General features: G+C 41.5%; 1 protein-coding gene across 1 annotated transcript in view; it reads left to right on the top strand.

Moving 5' to 3' along the window:
* The window catches only part of LOC112252686 (contactin-1a-like), a 115,664-nt gene that overhangs the window by 56,448 nt on the left and 38,613 nt on the right, over window positions 1-20,603 (top strand). The window contains exons 2-3 of the mRNA XM_042323348.1: window positions 3,855-3,992; window positions 13,319-13,357. Of these exons, the coding sequence (XP_042179282.1) occupies window positions 3,935-3,992; window positions 13,319-13,357 (97 nt within the window). The 5' untranslated portion in view covers window positions 3,855-3,934. The remainder of the gene's footprint in view (window positions 1-3,854; window positions 3,993-13,318; window positions 13,358-20,603) is intronic.

Raw genomic sequence — 20,603 nt, 5'->3', positions numbered from 1 at the left:
AGAAATCCGTATCTAATTCAACATTATTGATAACAATACAAATGCTTTTATTATCTGATGAACCAGCATGCAATCCATTGTTTTTAAACCCCTGGCGGTGTTTCATGAATCCTGCCTAGTGCCTTGGGATGAGCATCATTACCTAAGCCTGTCTGTCTCTATGGCAGACGTCTCCAGGGAAACCAGGAAGATGCTGTTCTATTCTGCTGTTCCACTGTCTGTAAGTAGCGCATTCTAGAGTGTTGCTGAAACAGCTGTTGCTTGTCATATTGTGTTTCCTTGGCGATGGGTTGATCATGTCACGGTACGCTCCAGGTAGTCTCTGACTCTGGGGGACACATAGTGACTGAGTGTTCAGCTAAAACAGCACTTAGGGAGGGTGGTTGCTAGTGACAACCATGGACCTGTCAATCATGGTGTTGTCGACCTGTTAGGGAGGACAGGGAGCTGGTCCCCTGCTGTGGTACCTAGAAGGCTGACATGATCAGTACTGTTGTTCAGGGCCAATGACATGAATAGTGGAAAGGATACTAGTACTGAATGTTCCAGAGTTGTCTTACTGGGCATGACTGGTGCTGTTCATTTGTAGGTTATGACATGTAGTCAATTGATTCACTCAAGCCCTTTGCCCTCAGAACAGCCTCAATTTGTCAGGGCATAGACTCTACAAGGTGTCAAAAGTGTTCCACCGGGATGCTGGCCCATGTTGACTCCAATGCTTCAGTTGTGTCACGTTGTCTGGATGTCCTTTGGGTGGTGGACCATTTTTGATGCACACAGGAAACTGTTGAGCGTGAAAAATCCAACTTGCCCATTCACCCTCTGAATGGCACACATACACAATCCATGTCTCAATTGTTGCAAGACTTAAAAATCCTTCTCCTGCCCTTCATCAATGTTATGACCATATTATAACAGGTTATGACAAGTTATGTCTGCTGTTATGACATATTATGACATGGTTATGACCTTGTCATAATGTGTTATGGTGCTGGGTGTCAAGTAAAAGTGTTACCATATGTGACTCACCACCTGGATTCGGTCTTATGTAGAAACATTTTAATTTCTGTTTTTTTTTACATTAGCTTAAAGTAGAGACTCAGAGCTACAAAATGGTATATGATACACTGCATTTGAGGAAACAATGGGACAGTAATTCTGCTTTGAAAGGTGATCAACTTGTTAACTCACTTTTGAGAAAACCGTCTTTCGTTTTGGTACTACTATTGGAGAGCCCTTCTTTGTCTACACCTGTTCAGCATTGTTCACACCCTCTTAGGCCTTAGCCCCACCCATCTCGTTATAACCAGCTACTTCCAGACATCTAAGAGAGATAGAACAGCTCACTGAAAATTACTAACCCTATTGCTCTGTGGTTTTGGGTTCAGAGCACACACTGGACGCTCTGGCCAATAAGTAGGGTTGTTCCGAAAGCTCTGACTTTACAACTACAGTCAAGCACCCAAGCTAACTGGCTAGCATTGGCTAGCGAACGTTACTTCCAGACACATAATGAGGGAACACCCCACTCTGACCATTTTACCTGGCCTAGCAGAGCTGGTTTGGCTTTAAAAAAAAAATATATATATCTTTTTTACCCCGTTTTCTCCCCAATTTCGTGGTATCCAATGGTTTAGTAGCTACTATCTTGTCTCATCGCTACAACTCCCGTACGGGCTCGGGAGAGACGAAGGTTGAAAGTCATGCGTCCTCCGATACACAACCCAACCAAGCCGCACTGCTTCTTAACGCAGCGCGCATCCAACCCGGAAGCCAGCCGCACCAATGTGTCGGAGGAAACACAGTGCACCTGGCTTGGGGTCATTGTCCATTTGGAAGACCCATTTGCGACCAAGCTTTAACTTCCTGACAGATGTCTTGAGATGTTGCTTCAATATATCCACATAATTTTCCACCGTTATGATGCCATCTATTTTGTGAAGTGCACCAGTTCCTCCTGCAGCAAAGCACCCCTACAACATGATGCTGCCACCCCCGTGCTTCACGGTTGGGATGGTGTTATTCGGCTTGCAAGAATCCCCCCTTTTTCCTCCAAACAAAACGATGGTCATTACGGCCAAACAGTTCTATTTTTGTTTCATCAGATCACAGGACATTTCTGCAAAAAGTACGATCTTTATCCCCATGTGCAGTTGCAAACCGTAGTCTGGTTTTTTTTATGCCGACTTCTTCCTTGCTGAGTGGCTTTTCAGGTTATGTCGATGTAGGACTCTTTTACTGTGGATACAGATACTTTTGTACCTGTTTCCTCCAGCATCTTCACAAGGTCTTTTGCTGTTGTTCGGGGACTGATTTGCACTTTTCACACCAAGGTACGTTCATCTCTAGGAGACAAAACGCTTCTCCTTCCTGAGCGGTATAATGGCTGCATGGTCCCATGGTTTTTATACTTGCGTACTATTGCTTGTACAGATGAATGTGGTACCTTCAGGCATTTGGAAATTGCTCCCAAGGATGAACCAGACTTGTGGTGGTCTGCAATTTTTTCTATTTTCTTTTTCCCATGATGTTAAGCAAAGAGGCACTGAGTTTGAAGGTAGGCCTTGAAATGCATCCACAGGTACACCTCCAATTGACTCAAATGATGTAAATTAGCATATCAGAAACTTCTAAAGCCATGACATCATTTTCTGGCATTTTCCAAGCTGTTTAAAGGCACAGTCAACTTAGTGTCTGTAAACTTCTGACCCACTGGAATTGGGATAAAGTGAGTTATAAGTGAAATAATCTGTCTGTAAACAATTGTTGGAAAAATTACTTGTGTCATGCACAAAGTAGATGTCCTGACCGACTTGCCAAAAATATAGTTTGTTAACAAGAAATGTGTGGAGTGGTTGAAAACGAGTTTTAATGATTCCAACCTCAGTGTATGTAAACTTCCGACTTCAACTGTATATACTGAGATCATGTGACACTTAGATTGCACATAGGTGGACATTATTTAACTAATTATGTGACTTCTGAAGGTAATTAGTTGCACCAGATCTTATTTAGGGGCTTCATAGCGAAGGGGTGAATACATATGTACACACCACTTTTCCTTGCTTTTTTTTGTTTGTTTTTTGAAACAAGTATTTTTTTTTTCATTTCACTTGACCAATTTGGACTATTTTTGTGTATGTCCATTATATTAAATCAAAATCAAAATCGTAATTTAACAATTTTACTCGTATGTACAGATGGCGTATAATATTTGATATTAAGACACATGAAAGTTCACATGTTCGAGAAGGCATTTCTGCCAAAACAAAAACGTTCAAACAGCTCTCATGTGAAGTCGTGACTTGCGACATATGCCTAGTTTCCTGAATCGGGTTCACATATTTGCTCTTATCTCGAAGTGTATTAGATTCACTGAAATAGCTCCTTCGCCTGATGCCAAAAAGGGGCAAGAGTATTAATCTTATTGCACGGTAATATTTCTTTAAACTGTTCCTTCATGTCCATGCTCAGTCGTTTTTATTTTGACTTCACCCCTGATTGGCCAATGAGAATTTCACACTGCTGGGTTAAGCTGCTTAATCAGAGCAATGTCACTGCAAGTTTGAACTGCTCAGCTCTCACGGCAATTACCAAAAAATGATTGCTATCAGAATATCTATTATATTTAGGGGTTTTAAGAAGTCCTTTAAAAAAAATGGCTGCCAAAGTGTATTAATACCTTCTGGTCCGAACTGCTGTTGGTTAATCCTTGATTTAATGAGGTAAAGTAATGAGGTAAAGTAATGGTCTACGTGATGCAACGTTACTGTCTTATTTTAGTGGTGCAATTGTGTTGTTCCATTATTCGCAATTTTACATCTCTCCACTCTCTGTCTCTGTCTCCCTTGCAGGAAAAGCAGCCTGTCCTGCTAATGTTTCGTCATCAGCCGTGGTTCTAAGCATCACCTCAGGAGGTTCTAATCAGAGCAACATGCTGCACCTCACTGTGCTCCTCCTTTTCCTCCTGTCCCTCACTTTCCCCTCCACGGGTGAGTTTCGTATGGTAATCACACTCTAGGGATTTTCACACTACTGAGCCGTACTGAGCCGAGCCAAACCAAGCGGTACTGCACTGGCCTAGTTATGCAGTCACCGTAGTTGCTGGAACTTTACTGAAAATAGAAATATCAGCGCTAGCTAGCACAGGTTAGTTCGGGCCGGCACGGTAGTGTGAAAAAGGGTAACGGTCTAATCTTCAGTTCAACTGCAGGAGAAATAGAATGTGTCTATTCATTGAATTGCTACTTTTTTGGGATGCAGCCAAGGTCTAGCAACTATCCACTGCATGTGCAGGCAGATAGAAGAGAGCAGGGCTGAAAATGACCTATCTGTGTTGTGTAACCCCAGAAAACCCCTTCAGAAGTTTAGATTCCAATTCAGCTGAAGCAAAGAATGTGTTGTTTGGACTCTGGCGTTCTCACTACATCCCAACACATATCCTTCAAACAGATTGGGATAGTGGAGATTACGTTTGTTCATAGGAAGAGTTGTGTGAGTCATGCTTCAACTTCACCCGAAGGCAATGACAACAGGGTGTGTTTGTGTGTGCCTGGCCCAGCGCATCACATTGTGCTGTATGCCTGCCTGATCCGGCCTCTTCTGAAACACAACAACAGACCAGCATGCATAAATGGGTCATCCCTATGGCTAAGGGACATCGCTTTGACATAGCCGTTGAGAGCCAACAAGGAGGAAGTTAGCCTGATGATTAATGTAATGTCGTTGTTGTAGTTACGTAAACTACAACATAGTCAAGACCGTGGAGAAGGAGATGGCTACTGTCTCTTTGGGCAGAGGTCTGATAATTGTTGTTGACCATAGAAGTAGAGTCACTAGAAGGGACAAAGTCCATCACAGAACATTGACTTGAATAGGAATGTCGGTTCTAGTAATTCCATTTCTTTGCTGTTGACCAGCTGATTCTCCACCCTACTAAGGCTCTTATTGGACAATGCCTCAGTACTGTATGTCTCATGTCATGTTACATGATGTGACATCCAACTCGAGCCCGAAATATCTTTGCACAATGAAACTGCAGCATCATTCTACAGTGTGCATATTTCTATATTTCTTTCATCACATCAAACCCAAGCTGACCATGTTGAAGATGGGAGAGAGAAATCTCTCATCTCAGTGTGATTGTTTGCATGGCCCTAGTCGGTAGCCTTCAGTACACGTCTGCTGTCAATGCCCAATCACCGTGATTGTCACACATTACATAATGCAACAAGAGACAGAAATGTATGGAGCAGTGTATTCAAAAGACAAGTCGAATGTCACTGCAAGCATCATTCGGTCAGCTTGCAATGTATAGCAATGTCACCTTTAATCCCTTGCTTCGTACAGAAGGGGAGATAGGGTAGATAGAAAGCCGGTGACAGTATGTGCTGTATATAGATTGGGGGCGGTGAGAAGTTTAACTTGCTGCAATATTAACCTTGCTGTTTTCTCTCAACAGTGATGGATGAATATGCTGAATAGAAGGAAACTCCAGCACACTGTTGATGTTAATATTTTTTTATTTAACCTTTTTATTTATCCAGGCAAGTCAAATAAGAACAAATTCTTATTTCCAATGACGGCCTGGCAAGAGGCAAAAGGCCTCCTTTGGGGACGGGGATAAAAACATTTTAAACTATGTAAAACAAAACAGAGACAGAAGACACTGTCAACAGCACAAATACAACAGCAAACAAACAGTGTGTGTGTGTGTGTGTGTGTGTGTGTGTGTGTGTGTGTGTGTGTGTGTGTGTGTGTGTGTGTGTGTGTGTGTGTGTGTGTGTGTGTGTGTGTGTGTGTGTGTGTGTGTGTGTGATGTATGATGTATAAAGTAAAACAACAAGCTTCCTTATATAAAGCAATGCAAACTAGTGATATCGGGTGAAAACTAGAAAAAGCTACAGTACAAGTCAAAAGTTTGGACACACCTACTCATTCAAGGGTTTTTCTTTATTTTTATTATTTTCTACATTGTGGAATAATAGTGAAGACATCAAAACTATGAAATAACACATATGGAATCATGTAGTAACCAAAAAAGTGTTAAACAAATCAAAATATCTTTTTAGATTCTTCAAAGTAGCCACCCATTGCCTTGATGACAGCTTTACACACTCTTGGCATTATCTCAATTCTGTTCATCTATTTGTCCTTTGAACTCCTCCAGGGACACCAGGTCCTGGGGTTTTTATGTTGGCTTTGAAGGAATTCCAAGACCAGGGGGCTGAGTAATGAAAGGACCTTTTTCTATGATCGGTAAAACTTTTTGGGACTGTTGGCATGAAACAAGATTGAGATCTGAGCTTGAATGTGTTTTCATTTTGAGGTAGAAAGGAGGATAGATAAAATGGAACATTTTACTAAAATGGCCTTATAAATAATAATGTGTCACTCTTTAAGCCTGCGGGTTGCTAGTGATGTCCACTCGCCAGCACTGTAGAGATCACAATGGTGAGTTAGACCTCTCTGATTGGTGACAAGACAAAGGGCTGCATGATACACAGAGTAAAGAGCCGTCAGTGTAAAGCTTGAGGCTTGTGCATAAATAGTATTACCATAGTCCAACACAGAGAGAAAAGTACAACGAATCAACTATTTTCGGGCGGCAAAGGTCAACAAGCTTTGTGCCGGTAATAAAACCCAACACGCAGCTTGAGTTTCCTGACAAGGTTCAAATCAAATTGTATTTGTCACATGCGCCGAATACAGTGAAATGCTTTAAGAAGTTTCGAGTGGTGAAGCTCAACTTCTCATCCACCCAAACTCCCAAATATTTGTACATTTTTACTTGCTCTATAGAATGTCCTTCCAAAGTAGTAATTCTATGTTTTTTTGTGTTTATTATTGGAAAATACAGTGCATTTTGTTTTAGAGGAATTCAGAGCAAGCTTCAAATCGTACCGATTCTATTGATGTTAAAAGCTGTTTGAGCTTTTTCAGAAGCCAAAGTTAAACTGCTGACACTTGAATAGAGAACAGTGTCATCCGCATAAAAATGTACATCAGCTGTCTCAATGTCTCCCAATGTTGTTAATATAGATAATAAACAGCAGGGGACCTAAAATGTATCCTTGAGGCACACCCGAGCACAACTCTACGGTGTCTGACTTACAACCATCTGCCTTTGACAGGTAGTTCTCAAACCACTCCAGAGCATGACAAGTAATCCCAATACACTTCAATTTCTGCACCAAGACAGTATGGTCCACAGTGTTAAATGCTTTTGACAAGTCTGTGAATAATTAATAAGGGTGGCGCACAATTAGCCCAGCATTGTCCGGGTTAGGCCGTCATTGTAAATAAGAATTTGTTCTTAACTGACTTTGCCTTGTTAAATAAAGGTTAAAAAATTATAGGGTAGTAGGGTAGTAGTACTGTATTTCTTAACTACATGTGCTTTATACTCTGCTAATGTGATCATTTCTGGTAGCCGATAACCATACAGATAGACAATGCAGCTTATTATCCAGGGCAGTGAATATCCAGTGAATATCATTCAAAACCCTAAAAGTTGCTGTGACAGTGCTGTGGCTAGACTTGAAAAATGATTGCGTACCACTCAAAATACTATTTTCCTGGAGGTGTGCCTTAAACTGCTTATTGTCTAAGGACTCCAATACCTTTGCTAGAACAGACAATTTAGATATGGGCCGATAGTTATTCAGTAGAGTGGGACAACCTCCTTTCAAAAGAGGTAGTACAAATGCTGATTTCCACAACTTGGAGATTTCATTACGTTCTATTGTGAGGTTAAAGATGCATGTTAAAGGGGGAGCAATGATGTCTGCAGCTAATTGTAGTAGGAGGGGGCCTAGATCATCAGGGCCAGGGATTTTTTTTAACATTAATTGCTCTCAGGGCTCTATGCACCTCTGAGACAGAATAGGGCGAGCATTTCACAGGGTGCTCATGTTAACCTTTTAACCCTATCAACTAATGATGAGAACTAATCAAGAAAATCTGCCTGCATAAATTACCACCTGTGAGTCAACCAGCAGTTGTTTAGGGAGCTGTGCTTCTTGTTTACACTCTAAACCATTCACTACTTGCCAAATTTGGAAGGATTATTCAGATTATCAGCGGGAGAATTGAGGTCGTGGTCTGCTTTCAACTTTCGGGGTCATAGCCACACCCTGATTCTGAAGGCATTTAGAAGCCATCCAATCATCAGCTGAATCAGACCTTCTTGCTTTAGTTCATCTGAGAACCAAGGAATCTGCACTTAATTCTGTATTATTTTAATGGACATGCTTGTTGCGTACTTCCTGGAATGCTTTGTGGAAGTAAGAAAAAGCTAATTCAACATCAGGGACGAATTCAACTCTATTCCAGGCAATATTCAAAACATCATGTAAAAAAAAACCTGAGTATCAAACTGCTTCCAGTTTCTTTTCATGATGATACATGGAGGTAGTTTAGGAATGTTACCATCCTTTACACAGGCAGCAGCACAGTGATCACTTATATCGGTTACACCAGCAGCATTAAAACAATGTGGAGTGTAGGTTGAAATAAGATCAATCAAAGAAGATTTCATAGGACACTTTGCATTCAATCTTGTTACATTGTTAAGGATCTGAGTAAGATTATAGGTACATGCATAGATTCTTGAGTTGGTCAGAGCTGGATGTCAACCAGTCTATGTTCAGGTCACCCATAAGCACAATTTCAGATTTGACATTGGCGTTGATGGTTACAATGTCTTTGTCAGCGCTAGATTTTCCGAGGCAGGTTTCAGAAAGCATAAATACATCTGGGCCTGCGGTTTTTATCCAGATATTCACAAGATCAATTATTGCAATAAGATTTATTTAATTCAGATGGGGTAGAACTGTCAGGACAGTTAGATTGCACATTTCCTGACGGTAAAACATTTAGATTCACAAACAGTACTAGAACTATAGTCCAGAGCAGTGCTTCAAAATTGTATAGTCCCGTAACCCTTCAAACATTCAACCTCCAGCTGCGTACCCCCTCTTGCACCAGGGTCAGCACACTCTCAATTATTATTTTTTTTGCCATCATTGTCAGCCTTCCACACACACACTACAGTATACGATACATTTATTAAACAGCTCGTGGGAAGTGACAGAGCTCTTATAGGATCTAATAATAATAATAATCAATAATTTTGCTCTTTATTTAGCCATCTTACATATAAAACTTTATTTGTTCATCAAAAATGGTGAATATCTCACCACAGGCTAATAAAAAGGGTGTGCTTGAAAGGATGCACATAACTGCAATGTTGGGTTGTATTGGAGAGAGTCTCAGTCTTAGATAATTTTCCACACACAGTCTGTGCCTGTATTTAGTTTTCATGCTAGTGAGGGCCGAGAATCCACTCTCACACAGGTATGTGTTTGCAAAGTGTCTTAACAGCGCGATTTGCCAAGCGCAGATACACTGAGCGCAGCCCAATACAGAAATCTGGCAGTGGCTCCTGATTAAATAACATTTTCACAGAACCGCTTGTTGCAATTTCGATGAGGTTCTCTTGTTCAGATATCGGTAGTGGACTGGAGGCAGGGCATGAAAGGGATAACGAATCCAGTAGTTTGTGTCATCTGTTTTGGCAAAGTACCTGCGTAATTGCGCACCCAGCTCACCCAGGTGGTTCGCTATATCACATATGACATTGTACCTAAGCTTGAGTTAATTTCATAGCCTCAATTTTGTCTCGCACATTGAATATAGTTGCGAAGAGTCCCTATAATCCTAGATTCTGATCATTCAGGTGAGAAAAAACATCACCCAGATAGGCCAGTCGTGTGAGAAACTCATAATGCATGCGATCAGACAAGTGAAAATTATGGTCAGTAAAAGAGAACTTTAAGCTCGTCTCACAATTTAAAAAAAACATGTCCCTTGATAACCAGCGCACTTCTGTATGTTGTAAAAGCATTACATGGTCGCTGCCCATATCATTGCATAATGCGTAAAATACACGAGTTCAGGGGCCTTATTTTAACAAAGTTAACAATTTCCACTGTAGTGTCCAAAACATCTTTCAAGCTGTCAGGCATTCCCTTGGCAGCAAGAGCCTCTGGGTGGATGCTGTAGTGTACCCAAGTGGTGTCGGGAGCAACTGCCTGCACGCTCGTTACCACTCCACTATGTCTCCCTGTCATGGCTTTTGCACCATCAGTACAGATACCAACACATCCTGACCACCAAAGTCCATTTGATGTCACAAAGCTGTCTATTAATTTAAAAATATCCTCTCACATTGTCCTGGTTTCCAGAAGAGGATGTCTTCCTTAATTGACCCCCCGTAAACATAACGAACATATACCAGGAGCTGTGTCTGTTGACTCATCCAGCTGTAACGCGTAGAATTCACTGGCTTGTATGCGAAGCAGTAATTGTTTCAAAACATCTCCTGCCATGTCACTTATGTGTCGTGAAACCGTTTTGTTTTATGAAGTCATTGTCTATATAGTTTTTTGGGCCTTTTCCCCCAGCAGTATCCATATCTGCGGCAGCAGGAAGAATGAAGTCCTCCACAATAGTATGGAGCTTGCCCTGACCTGAGATATCTCTGTTTTCTTTATATTTTGGTTAGGTCAGGGTGTGACTAGGGTGTGTACGCTAGTTTTTGTATTGTCTAGGGTTTTTTGTATGTCTAGGGTTTTTGTAGATCTATGTGATTTGTATGTCTATGGTGGCCTGATATGGTTCCCAATCAGAGGCAGCTGTTAATCGTTGTCTCTGATTGGGGAACATATTTAGGTTGCCATTTTCCATTTGGTGTTTGTGGGATCTTGTTCTATGTTTAGTTGCCTGTCTGCACTATTCGTATAGCTTCACATTTTGTTGGTTTGTTCGGTCTTCATTCTTTAAATAAAAAAGAATGTATGCATACCACGCTGCGCCTTGGTCCTATCCTTATAACGAACGTGACACCTAGCCACTCAGTAGCTCACCATATCAGACGCTTCGAGCCCCTTCTTATTAATGGTATCTGTTGCTTTTATACATGTCTTACTACTCAAAAATTGTCTTTATTCTCGCTCATTAAACTCCCGTGGCTTATTTTTCAAATTGTCATGTTTAGTTTCTAAATGTCTGCACAAGACTGAAGTTTTCCCGCAAGAGAGTAACGGTTAATGTGAATGGATGTCCATTATTTGACTAGGCTACCTGTATTTGACATTGTGTTATTTCGCTGAACGCTAGATGGTTTAATTTTATTTTTGGCAGTGAAACGAGGCTACTCAGGCAAGAAAAAAACCTCACCAAATGTATAGCCCCGTTGGAATATATAAATGTACTGTTTGAGAATGTGAAGATTGTTTTAATTTTAATTTGAAATGTGAATCACATTTTTATTTTTCGTACCCCCGATGGCATTGCGCGTACCCCTGCGGAAAACCTTGTCCAGAGGAACGGAGTCTTTAACACAACACACTTCGTATACAAAAGTATGTGAACACCCCTTCAAATTGGTGAATTTGGCTATTTCAGCCACACCCATTGCTGACACGGGTGTAAAATCAAGTGCCCAGCCATGCAATCGCCATAAACAAACATTAGTAGGAGAATGGCCTTACTGAAGAGCTCAGTGACTTTCAATGTGGCTCAGCCGCGAAGTGGTAGGCCACACAGGCTCACAGACCGCCAAGTGCTGTTTTTCGGGAGCTTCATAAAATGGAAACGCGTTCTCTGGAGTGATGAATCACCCTTCTCCATCTTGCAGTCTGACGGACTAATCTGGGTTTGGCAGATGCCAGGAGAACGCTACCTGCCTGAATGCATAGTGCCAACTGTAAAGTTTGGTGGATGAGGGATAATGGTCCGGGTTAGACCCCTTAGTTCCAGTGAAGGGAAATCTTAACGCTACAACTTACAATGACATTCTAGATGATTCTGCACTTCCAACTTTGTGGCAAAAGTTTGGGGGAGGCCCTTTCCTGTTTCAGCATGACAATGCCTCTGTGCACAAAGCGAGGTCCATACTGCAATGGTTTGTTGAGATCGGTGTGGAAGAACTTGACTGGCCTGCACAGAGCCCTGACCTCAATGCCAACAAATACCTCTGGGATTAATTGGAACGCCAACTTCGAGCCAGGTCTAATCAACTCCATATTAATGTCCATGATTTTGGAATGAGACAGTCAATGAGCAGGTGTCCACATACTTTTGGTCGTGTAGTGTATTTCAAAAGCTACATACAGTCCAGAGACATGGTTGGGGCATCAGGCCCTAAATGCATCATCCTCAGTGTAAGAGTCAAGGGTGGACAATAGCAACAGCAACATGTTCATTTACATCCTATCAATCAACATAAGAAATAACCATAGAAACTTTTCTAAGACTCAGATCTAAAATGTTATGCCTTTGAGGTTGCATACGAATCACAAATATGCATAAGCTAAAATAAAATAAGCTACAATGAGATAACAATAAAGTCCAAGTAATACCAATCTAAATGCATAGCAGTGCAGAGGCGTCATGCCCATAGGAGGCAAAGGGGCTCAGATTTGTCCTATTTAATAAATATATGCACTATACACAGTAAATATATTTTTTGTTGTATCTCTTTAATACTACTAGTTACCAAGCAATTTTACGAAGTAGGCTTTAGCTAGCCCAAATAGGTTCCCAAGCTCCCAACCTCATAACTAGCTACCAAAGAGCCATTTTAGGCTATTAATCAAGTTAGAGTAGCTATCTTAGCTAGCATGCCTGCTGGCAAGGTTGGTAGACTTTAGAAAAGCAAGAAATAACCAAATGTATTGAATAATGCTCACATTCCTTTCAATCGTTTACCCAGATTTTAGCAGTGATGCAAAGAAGCATATTTTGCTTATAAAAAATAAAAATAATCACCAGTCAGGACGATACAGACAGCAGGAAAAGGTTGTTTCAGGTGTTTAAAAAAATGCAAAATTGACCACCCATCCGCATTTACTTTGTGTCCCCTCAGATTTTTGGGGTGCATGTGTGCGGGTGTAATGTAAGTGTGTGCTGGAGCGGTGACCGAAGCTCGGGTGAGAATGGGCAAGTGGCAGGGTTGTGCCAGGTTGGGTAGTCAGGAGCGGACCCGAAAGGTGGGGGACAAGCAGTGCAGCACGCCATGGGAGTAGCTTAGGTATTTACACCCGCTTGGGAAGGCTTGTGTCGGGAGGCTGGGTAGGAGAGGAGGCTTTTAACCAGACAGGTGCATGGTGGAGGAGCTTTCAGCAATGGCACTGGAGAGATTGTTATTCGTTTGCTTTCTCCAATCTGCAAAAAAAGATAGGATCTGTAATGGATTTTCTAAATGAACATGCTGACCTGCCTTGTCTCCCCCTCCCTCTTGACTCTCTTCCAGATGCATCTGTCTTCGGAGGGGAACCTGGTTTCTATGGAGGTAAGACTTGTTATGGATAATCTCAACAGTGTGTGTGTGTGTGTGTGTGTGTGTGTGTGTGTGTGTGTGTGTGTGTGTGTGTGTGTGTGTGTGTGTGTGTGTGTGTGTGTGTGTGTGTGTGTGTGTGTGTGTGTGTGTGTGTGCCTGCGTGCATGTGTTTCTTATCAGTTTGGAATAATGAGGAAATGTTGCAATGTCACCAAATCCAAGCAGAATCCAGAAACACACACAGCAATATGCAGATTTCTCAAATGGGATTTATCAGTAAGTAGCCTACTTAAAAATCTGACAAGAGTTACTAGAAACCATGTTTGGAGGGGATTTCCCCCCCAGCTGGTTATTAGCATGTGTACAGTGAGCACTACACACCAGACCACAAGGCATTTAGTGAATCTGTGAGTGAACTGATAAGTATCTATGTCAACAATTCATGTGAAAGACAGAACTGGAAGCGAAAGAGCAATTTAACACCTCAGACGTGATATGTGGCAGACATCATTCTCACCAGACAGACTGACTGCTTAGTTTATTCTCAGCTGCATCCATTCAGTAGTAACTATCACAAGGTTGTAATCTCTTGTGGACAGATGCGCTGTGTGGCTCAATAGGCTCTAATTACTTACCTGTGAATCAATGGCGTCCAACAGTTTTTTTGCGGGGGGGGGGGCTCCCCAAAGAAATCTAGCTAATATACTGTAGCTAATCTCATGCTATTTTACACATTTTGACATGACGCTGAGAGAAAATGTTGCTGTTTCAAGCAAATTTTCTGCAATTCTACTCATATTACCATGGGGCAGAGAAACAAATGTGCAGTGTTATAGCTAATCCAATGCTATTCTACACATTTGTCAATGAGGCTGAGAGAATTCCCAATTTTTAAAGGTAATTTCTTGCAATTCTACATATATTGCCATGGGACAGAGAGGAAAATGTGCAGCTACTGTATATAGCTAATTGCATGCCATTCTACATGTTTTACAATGAGACAGAAACAAACACTAATTACTATCTCACAATTTTAACCATAACTGTTTATGAACCTCTCTGGGATATGTGGGACGCTAGCGTGCCAAATTCAAATAAATTACCCAAAAAAATCCAACTTTCATGAAATCACACATGTAAGATACCAAATTAAAGCTACACGTGTTGTGAATCCAGCCAACATGTCAGATTTCAAAAAGGCTTTTCGGCAAAAGCAAACAATGCTATTATCTACGGATAGCACCTCCGTAAACAAAGAGAGTAAAGCATATTTCAACCCTGCAGGCGCAACATAAAACGCAGAAATAAAAATATAAATCATGCCTTACCTTTGACGAGCTTGTCCTGTTGGCACTCCAATATGTCCCATAAACATCACAAACGGTCCTTTTTGTTCGATTAATTCCGTTGATATATATCCAAAATGTAAATTTATTTGGCGCGTTTGATCCAGAAAAACACCGGTTGCAACTTGCGCAACGCGACTACAAAATATCTCAAAAGTTACCTGTAAACTTTGCCAAAACATTTCAAACTACTTTTGTAATACATCTTTAGGTATTTTGTAAAGTAAATAATCGATAAAATTGAAGACGGGATGATCTGTGTTCAATACAGGAAGAAAACAAACTGACGCTACCTTTCTGGTCACGCGCCTCTAACAAACAGTACACTTGAAGTGTCCCTCGTTTTGAACAGGGCTACTTCATTACACAAAGGAAAAACCTCAACCAATTTCTAAAGACTGGTGACATCCAGTGGAAGCGGTAGGAACTGCAAGAAGGCCCCTTAGAAATCTGAATTCCCAATGAAAACTCATTGAAAAGAGAGTGACCTCAAAAAAAATCTGAATGTTTTTTTCTCTGGGTTTCGCCTGCTACATAAGTACTGTTATACTCCTAGACATGATTCAAACAGTTTTAGAAACTTCAGAGTGTTTTCTATCTGAATCTACTAATAATATGCATATCTTATCTTCTGGGGATGAGTAGCAGGCAGTTGAATTTTGGCATGCATTTCATCCGGACGTGAAAATACTGCCCCCTGTCACCAAGAAGTTAACGTGTAAAAAAAATATATATTATTGATGGTTAAAGTAATTTGCCCATTGTTAAATGCATAATTAACAGTATTATTTGATGTGAACCCGTTTGTGCCATTGGGCCTGGATATCAGACTGCAGAGCTCTTTATTGCAGAGTTGTGTGATTGAGGTGGTAAGTTTTCAATTGGCTGACACCTATCACGTGATTTGTGCAGGCTGAAATATGGTGCGTTGGGATGCTATCGTAAACTTTTATGTTTGTAACAAGCATCGTAACAAGCACTCGTTGTTACACCTCTGTAATTACAGACTGCAATTACCACCAGTTACATCTTGCTATTAGTGTAACTATGAATTAATTACGATGAATTACAATACTTGTTACGGTGTAATTACACTGTAATAAGGCCCCCGTAACATTAAGTGTTACCTTGTTTTCTCCATGCTGGACGTAACCGAAGAAAATCCACTGAAACAGGAAAACTCATTTTCATTTCCCATTGCAAAACATTTTTGGTTGCTTACCCTACTGAAAATGACCTTGTAATGGAGCTCTCAGTCTGTCTATTTATGGGCCGTGGCCTTAAGGCCTTGATGCCCTGTGAAACGTCCTTCGTGATTCATTGAGGGCCTTCAAAGGCATCACAGGCAAGCTGCTCTCAGAGAGCATTTTGTTGGACACGTAAACCCAAGTCCAGGAAGATTGAGAGAGTTGGAGAAAATTCTGATTGATTTTTGCTGTCCTCTGTATGGCCTGCAGTTGACTAGTTTGTCTGGTTTTAGACCTTTTGACGGTTTCCGGATGTTTTTAGACCACTCGAAGACATAGCTTACACTTCCCTCAACCACTAGATTAGAACACAGATGGGGATGGTCTATTTCAGCAAAATTTCATCACTGCAAGTTTGGCTGTACGGCATCGATATTAGGAAGTTATCAGTTGTCAGGCAACTCCAAGTCCGAGATATCAATCACATTGATATTTGACCTGCAGTTGACTTGTCCCTCTTTGGGACGTTATTAGACAGCTCTTTTCCATTTTAAAACACACCATAGCCTGTGTGTCCCTCGTTCCACTAGATTAGAACAGAGCTATGTTTGTTCCAGCAAACTTTCATCATTGACAGTTTTTTGTTTAGGTCACTTCTGCAGCCAATAAGACATGAGAGTGTAGCTGGCAGGTGTCAAAAGAGGGACAGAACAAACTTTTGTGAGAGCTAACTAGGTTATTAGCATGATATATGCTTCCTACTGCATCTCTCTTCAATGACCTGGAAAGATTTGTGTCCCTGCTTCATTTTTGGTATTCTGTGCTCTGACAAACTAGTACACAAACCATCAGTCCTTCCCTCCAGGATCTTCCAATGTATTAAAAAAAAAAAAATACTTGTATCAAAAAAAATACAATGGAAGTATGTCTGTCTCGTATAATGTAGCCCGCAAACAATGGAAGTATGTCAAGGCCATTGGGCCTCAGTACTCCCTAGTCCCCAGTTCTGGCCTTGCATCGACCCACAGGGTGGTGGTTGAAACACTTTAGAACATTATCGGCCTGTCAGCGCGGGTTAACAGACTGGCACTGGCCGAGAGTGCGTCCAAAATGGCACCCTCTTCCCTGTATAGTGCACTACTTTTGACCAGGGCCCTGTAAAGGTTATAGGGTGCCATTTGGGACTCGGCCTGGAAGTTCCCCTCTCATCGTTGTTGGCTGGGGAAGGACAGAGCCTAATGAAACGTTGTCTGGGGGTCAAGGTTAACTTTTACCGCGTCTCTTCTGGGGATCCTTCCGCTGTAGCAGATGATGAGGATGCATGTTCCTCCACAACAACACACGTGATGATCTGGTTAAATATCCTGACATTACGGCGATGATGAGGACCTTTAGGAAATGGTTTATTTGTCTGGCATTGTGTTGCCATGGGAGCAGCAACGAGTCTTGTAACAATACAGTGATCTAGATGTGTTATGCTATTATAGATGGAATGCGTGATGTTTTTGAAGGTTCCGAGAGTTCAACAGGTTCATCAATTTGTCATTGAGAAAATTCAAGTTAATTAAGCAGAGGTTGGCCACGAAGAAAGAGCATCTTACATTATTGTAATGTATTTTAAATGTTCTGTAACAATAATACAAAAAAACATTGTTATTATTATTTTCTTCCTTTATGGAGAAAATAAAATGGGTGAATAACTAGAATTGACAGATTATGTGGAAATATGTTGGTTTCACGGCTTCTGTTTGGATAAAACACATAGATAATGATACAGCTCTTTATAGAAATAACACAAATGATGAACTGTTGAGCTATAGGAAGCGTTTCCATTGACTCTAGTCACGTTTGTTGTGCATTTGGAGACGTAACACACACCAAGGTGACTCCTTGTCACAGAAACATGGGAGGCCTCCTACTTATCTATAAACAAGGTCAGAGACCTGCAATGGTTAATTTACTGTGTGCTGTCATAGTGTACAGGGTATGCATAGATAGCATTATTTATATATTCCCCTCACCCACCACCATATTCCCTCACTAACCAACCAGTGACAGTCAGTGAAGGGTGAATTGAAATGATTTTGTGAGAAGGGGAACATGTCGTGACAATGCATGCAGGGTGCGTTGTTTATTCTCTCCTAGACATCATCTCTCACTCTCTCTCTTTTACTCTCTCTCCTCGCTCTCTCTCTCTGTTCACGGCCTCTCACGTTCTCTCTCTCATGGATGATAAGTGTCGCATCGACCGCGGGCGATCAAATTGGGTATGCTTTTGTGGATGTCACAGCAGGTGTGCAAGAATAAAGGGCCAGTCTGCCTTCTTTGTAAGTGCGTCTGCGAATGTAGCAGCAGAGATGTGCAAGATTAAGGCCCCTGCATCTATGTAAACCCTAGGACACATTTATGTTATCTCCACTCTGTGTCGCGCTGCGTGAATGCATGCAGAGCATGCTGCAGGATCTAGGGCCTACAGTAGACAGGTTTCCATTGACCCCAAGTTTAATCGACAAAAGCAATGCTGCAAAAACAAATCATTACGAAATGTGTAATGGAAACAGCAGATATGGGATAAATGTAATAAAGATCGACAACATTTGTATCCGTTCGACAGAGGTGTATATTTATTGTGTCTAACTGTCTTTATTTGCGACAAATGATGATGCAAATTGTGTTTTTCGAATAAATGATTGCCAAATCATTTTGAACGTACTGGCCCTTTATTCTTGCACACCTGCTGGGGTATGCAATGGCATCACCTAGGCCTAATTATAATGCTCCACCCCACATTGAATTATAAATACCTACTCCTTGAAAAATCCAAAGCAACATTTGCAGGACAAGGATTGTCCTGACTTTCAAGAATGCCTGAATTGCTTCACCTTGCTTTTCTGGTTGACCCGATTCGAGTTTCACCTTCTAATTAGTTCATATCTACAGTGCAAATTTCACCTTGACTCGGTCCGTGGCGATACGTTGGCACATGTGGAATTATTAGAGTATGGCAAATAGTAGTCAATTATTGTATTCTATCCATGTTTGCGCTCGCAGCCTACCTGAGACATGAAACAGAGAGGTGGCAAGGCATACATGCTGTCACCAATTTACTACTTATTTGCCTAAATGGAAACACTTCAACCTCTCGCTCTCTCTCTCGCTCTCTCTCTCTCGCTCTCTCTCTCTCGCTCTCTCTGTCTCGCTCTCTCTCGCTCTCTCTCTCTCTCTCTCTCTCTCTCTCTCTCTCTCGCTCTCTTGCTCTCTCTCTCGCTCCATATATATCTATCTACACATGCACCATACAGTATGACCATGCACATCTCTAGTACTGAATAGTATTCATATTAACGTATTCTTTGTGATGCAGTGATACCCAGTGCACTCTACAGTAACACTTTCACAGTGAGGATTTGGCAGCAAAAGCTCTAGCCACATTTCACTCACAGACCTGGCATGGTGAACATACCCACAGAATGCTGCAGTAGAGATGCCTTCAGGATACAGCACATATGTTCACTGTCCCAATTGGACGACAACCAATTTCTTCATGTAATCAAACAAACAAACACATAGACGCCCAGATAAACAACTGTCTGGGAGTTAACTACATGCTAGCTTGTAGCTCGACTAGTTATATGTCTGTGTTATTTATTAATTTACAAATTATATCACCATATGCCTAAATAGGTGCAACACTATATATAGCTCACATATCCATTGTAAAACAAAATCATTATCGAGTTTCCCTACAGGCTGTGAGACAATTGTGTGCGATACAAGGCACCTTGCACTGTCACAGTTCTTTACACTATTATAATGCTTAAATAATAATCCAAATTCCTGCTGGCTAAAATGTTGCCTAATATATATACCTGCCCGATGAAGAATAGATGTGTCATTTCATTAGAGGCTCTGATGCCAGGAAGGAAAGTAAGAGTGAAAGGAGGAAAAGAAAAGCTTCAGACGAGACCAGGATCCTGGATCAGGAGAGAGCAGGTTTGTGTTGGTATTGTTCCAGTATAGGCCAGACAGTGTTGTTGAATAGAGTCCTGTTGTCTGGTAATAAAGTCCAGAGGAAAGGCTCTTCTCTTCACAGCCCAGGAGAGAATAGGGTGTGTGTGTGTGTGTGTCGGTGTGTTTGTCCATTGACTGCCGAGGACATGATTGCATACCCCGAAAAAGCTTTTACAACTCTTTAACGGAGTCACCCAGCCATTGCTACCACAGCCAAGTCATGCCAGAAGATGAGACAGAGAGGGGGATTAATACAGAGAGAGAGAGAGAGAGAAAGTGTCTGAGAGACGCACAGAATGAGAGGAGAGAGCGAGACGGAGAACAATATGGAAGTCTTTCGAGGGGGACTGTGAGAGGGAGAGAGAGGTCTACAAGAAGTAGGGAACAGAGAGATGAGAGAGATGGAGAAACAGTCTGTGTTTGAGCCAGGGAAAGAGGGAGAAAGAAAGAGACGATTGATGTTTCTTCATTGAGAGAGCGATAGAGGCAGAGCAGCGAGATGGTCGAGGGAGAGAGAGAGGCATCAAGAAGCAATGAGAACTAGTGAGAGAGGAGAGAGACCTTCATCTGAGAGGGGAAGGGAGAGAGAGCATTAATGCAGATGTGAGAGCATCAAGGTCCCTGGTATCTGCAGGCTGTGGGCTTTATGGGGTCTGTTCAACACTCCTCTGTACCATCTGTCACTTCACATGGTACAGTCAAGAAGTGGTGAAT

The sequence above is a fragment of the Oncorhynchus tshawytscha genome, linkage group LG06, assembly GCF_018296145.1.
Source record: "Oncorhynchus tshawytscha isolate Ot180627B linkage group LG06, Otsh_v2.0, whole genome shotgun sequence".
Lineage (NCBI taxonomy): Eukaryota > Metazoa > Chordata > Actinopteri > Salmoniformes > Salmonidae > Oncorhynchus > Oncorhynchus tshawytscha.
This window is presented reverse-complemented; position numbering and strand designations above follow the sequence as displayed.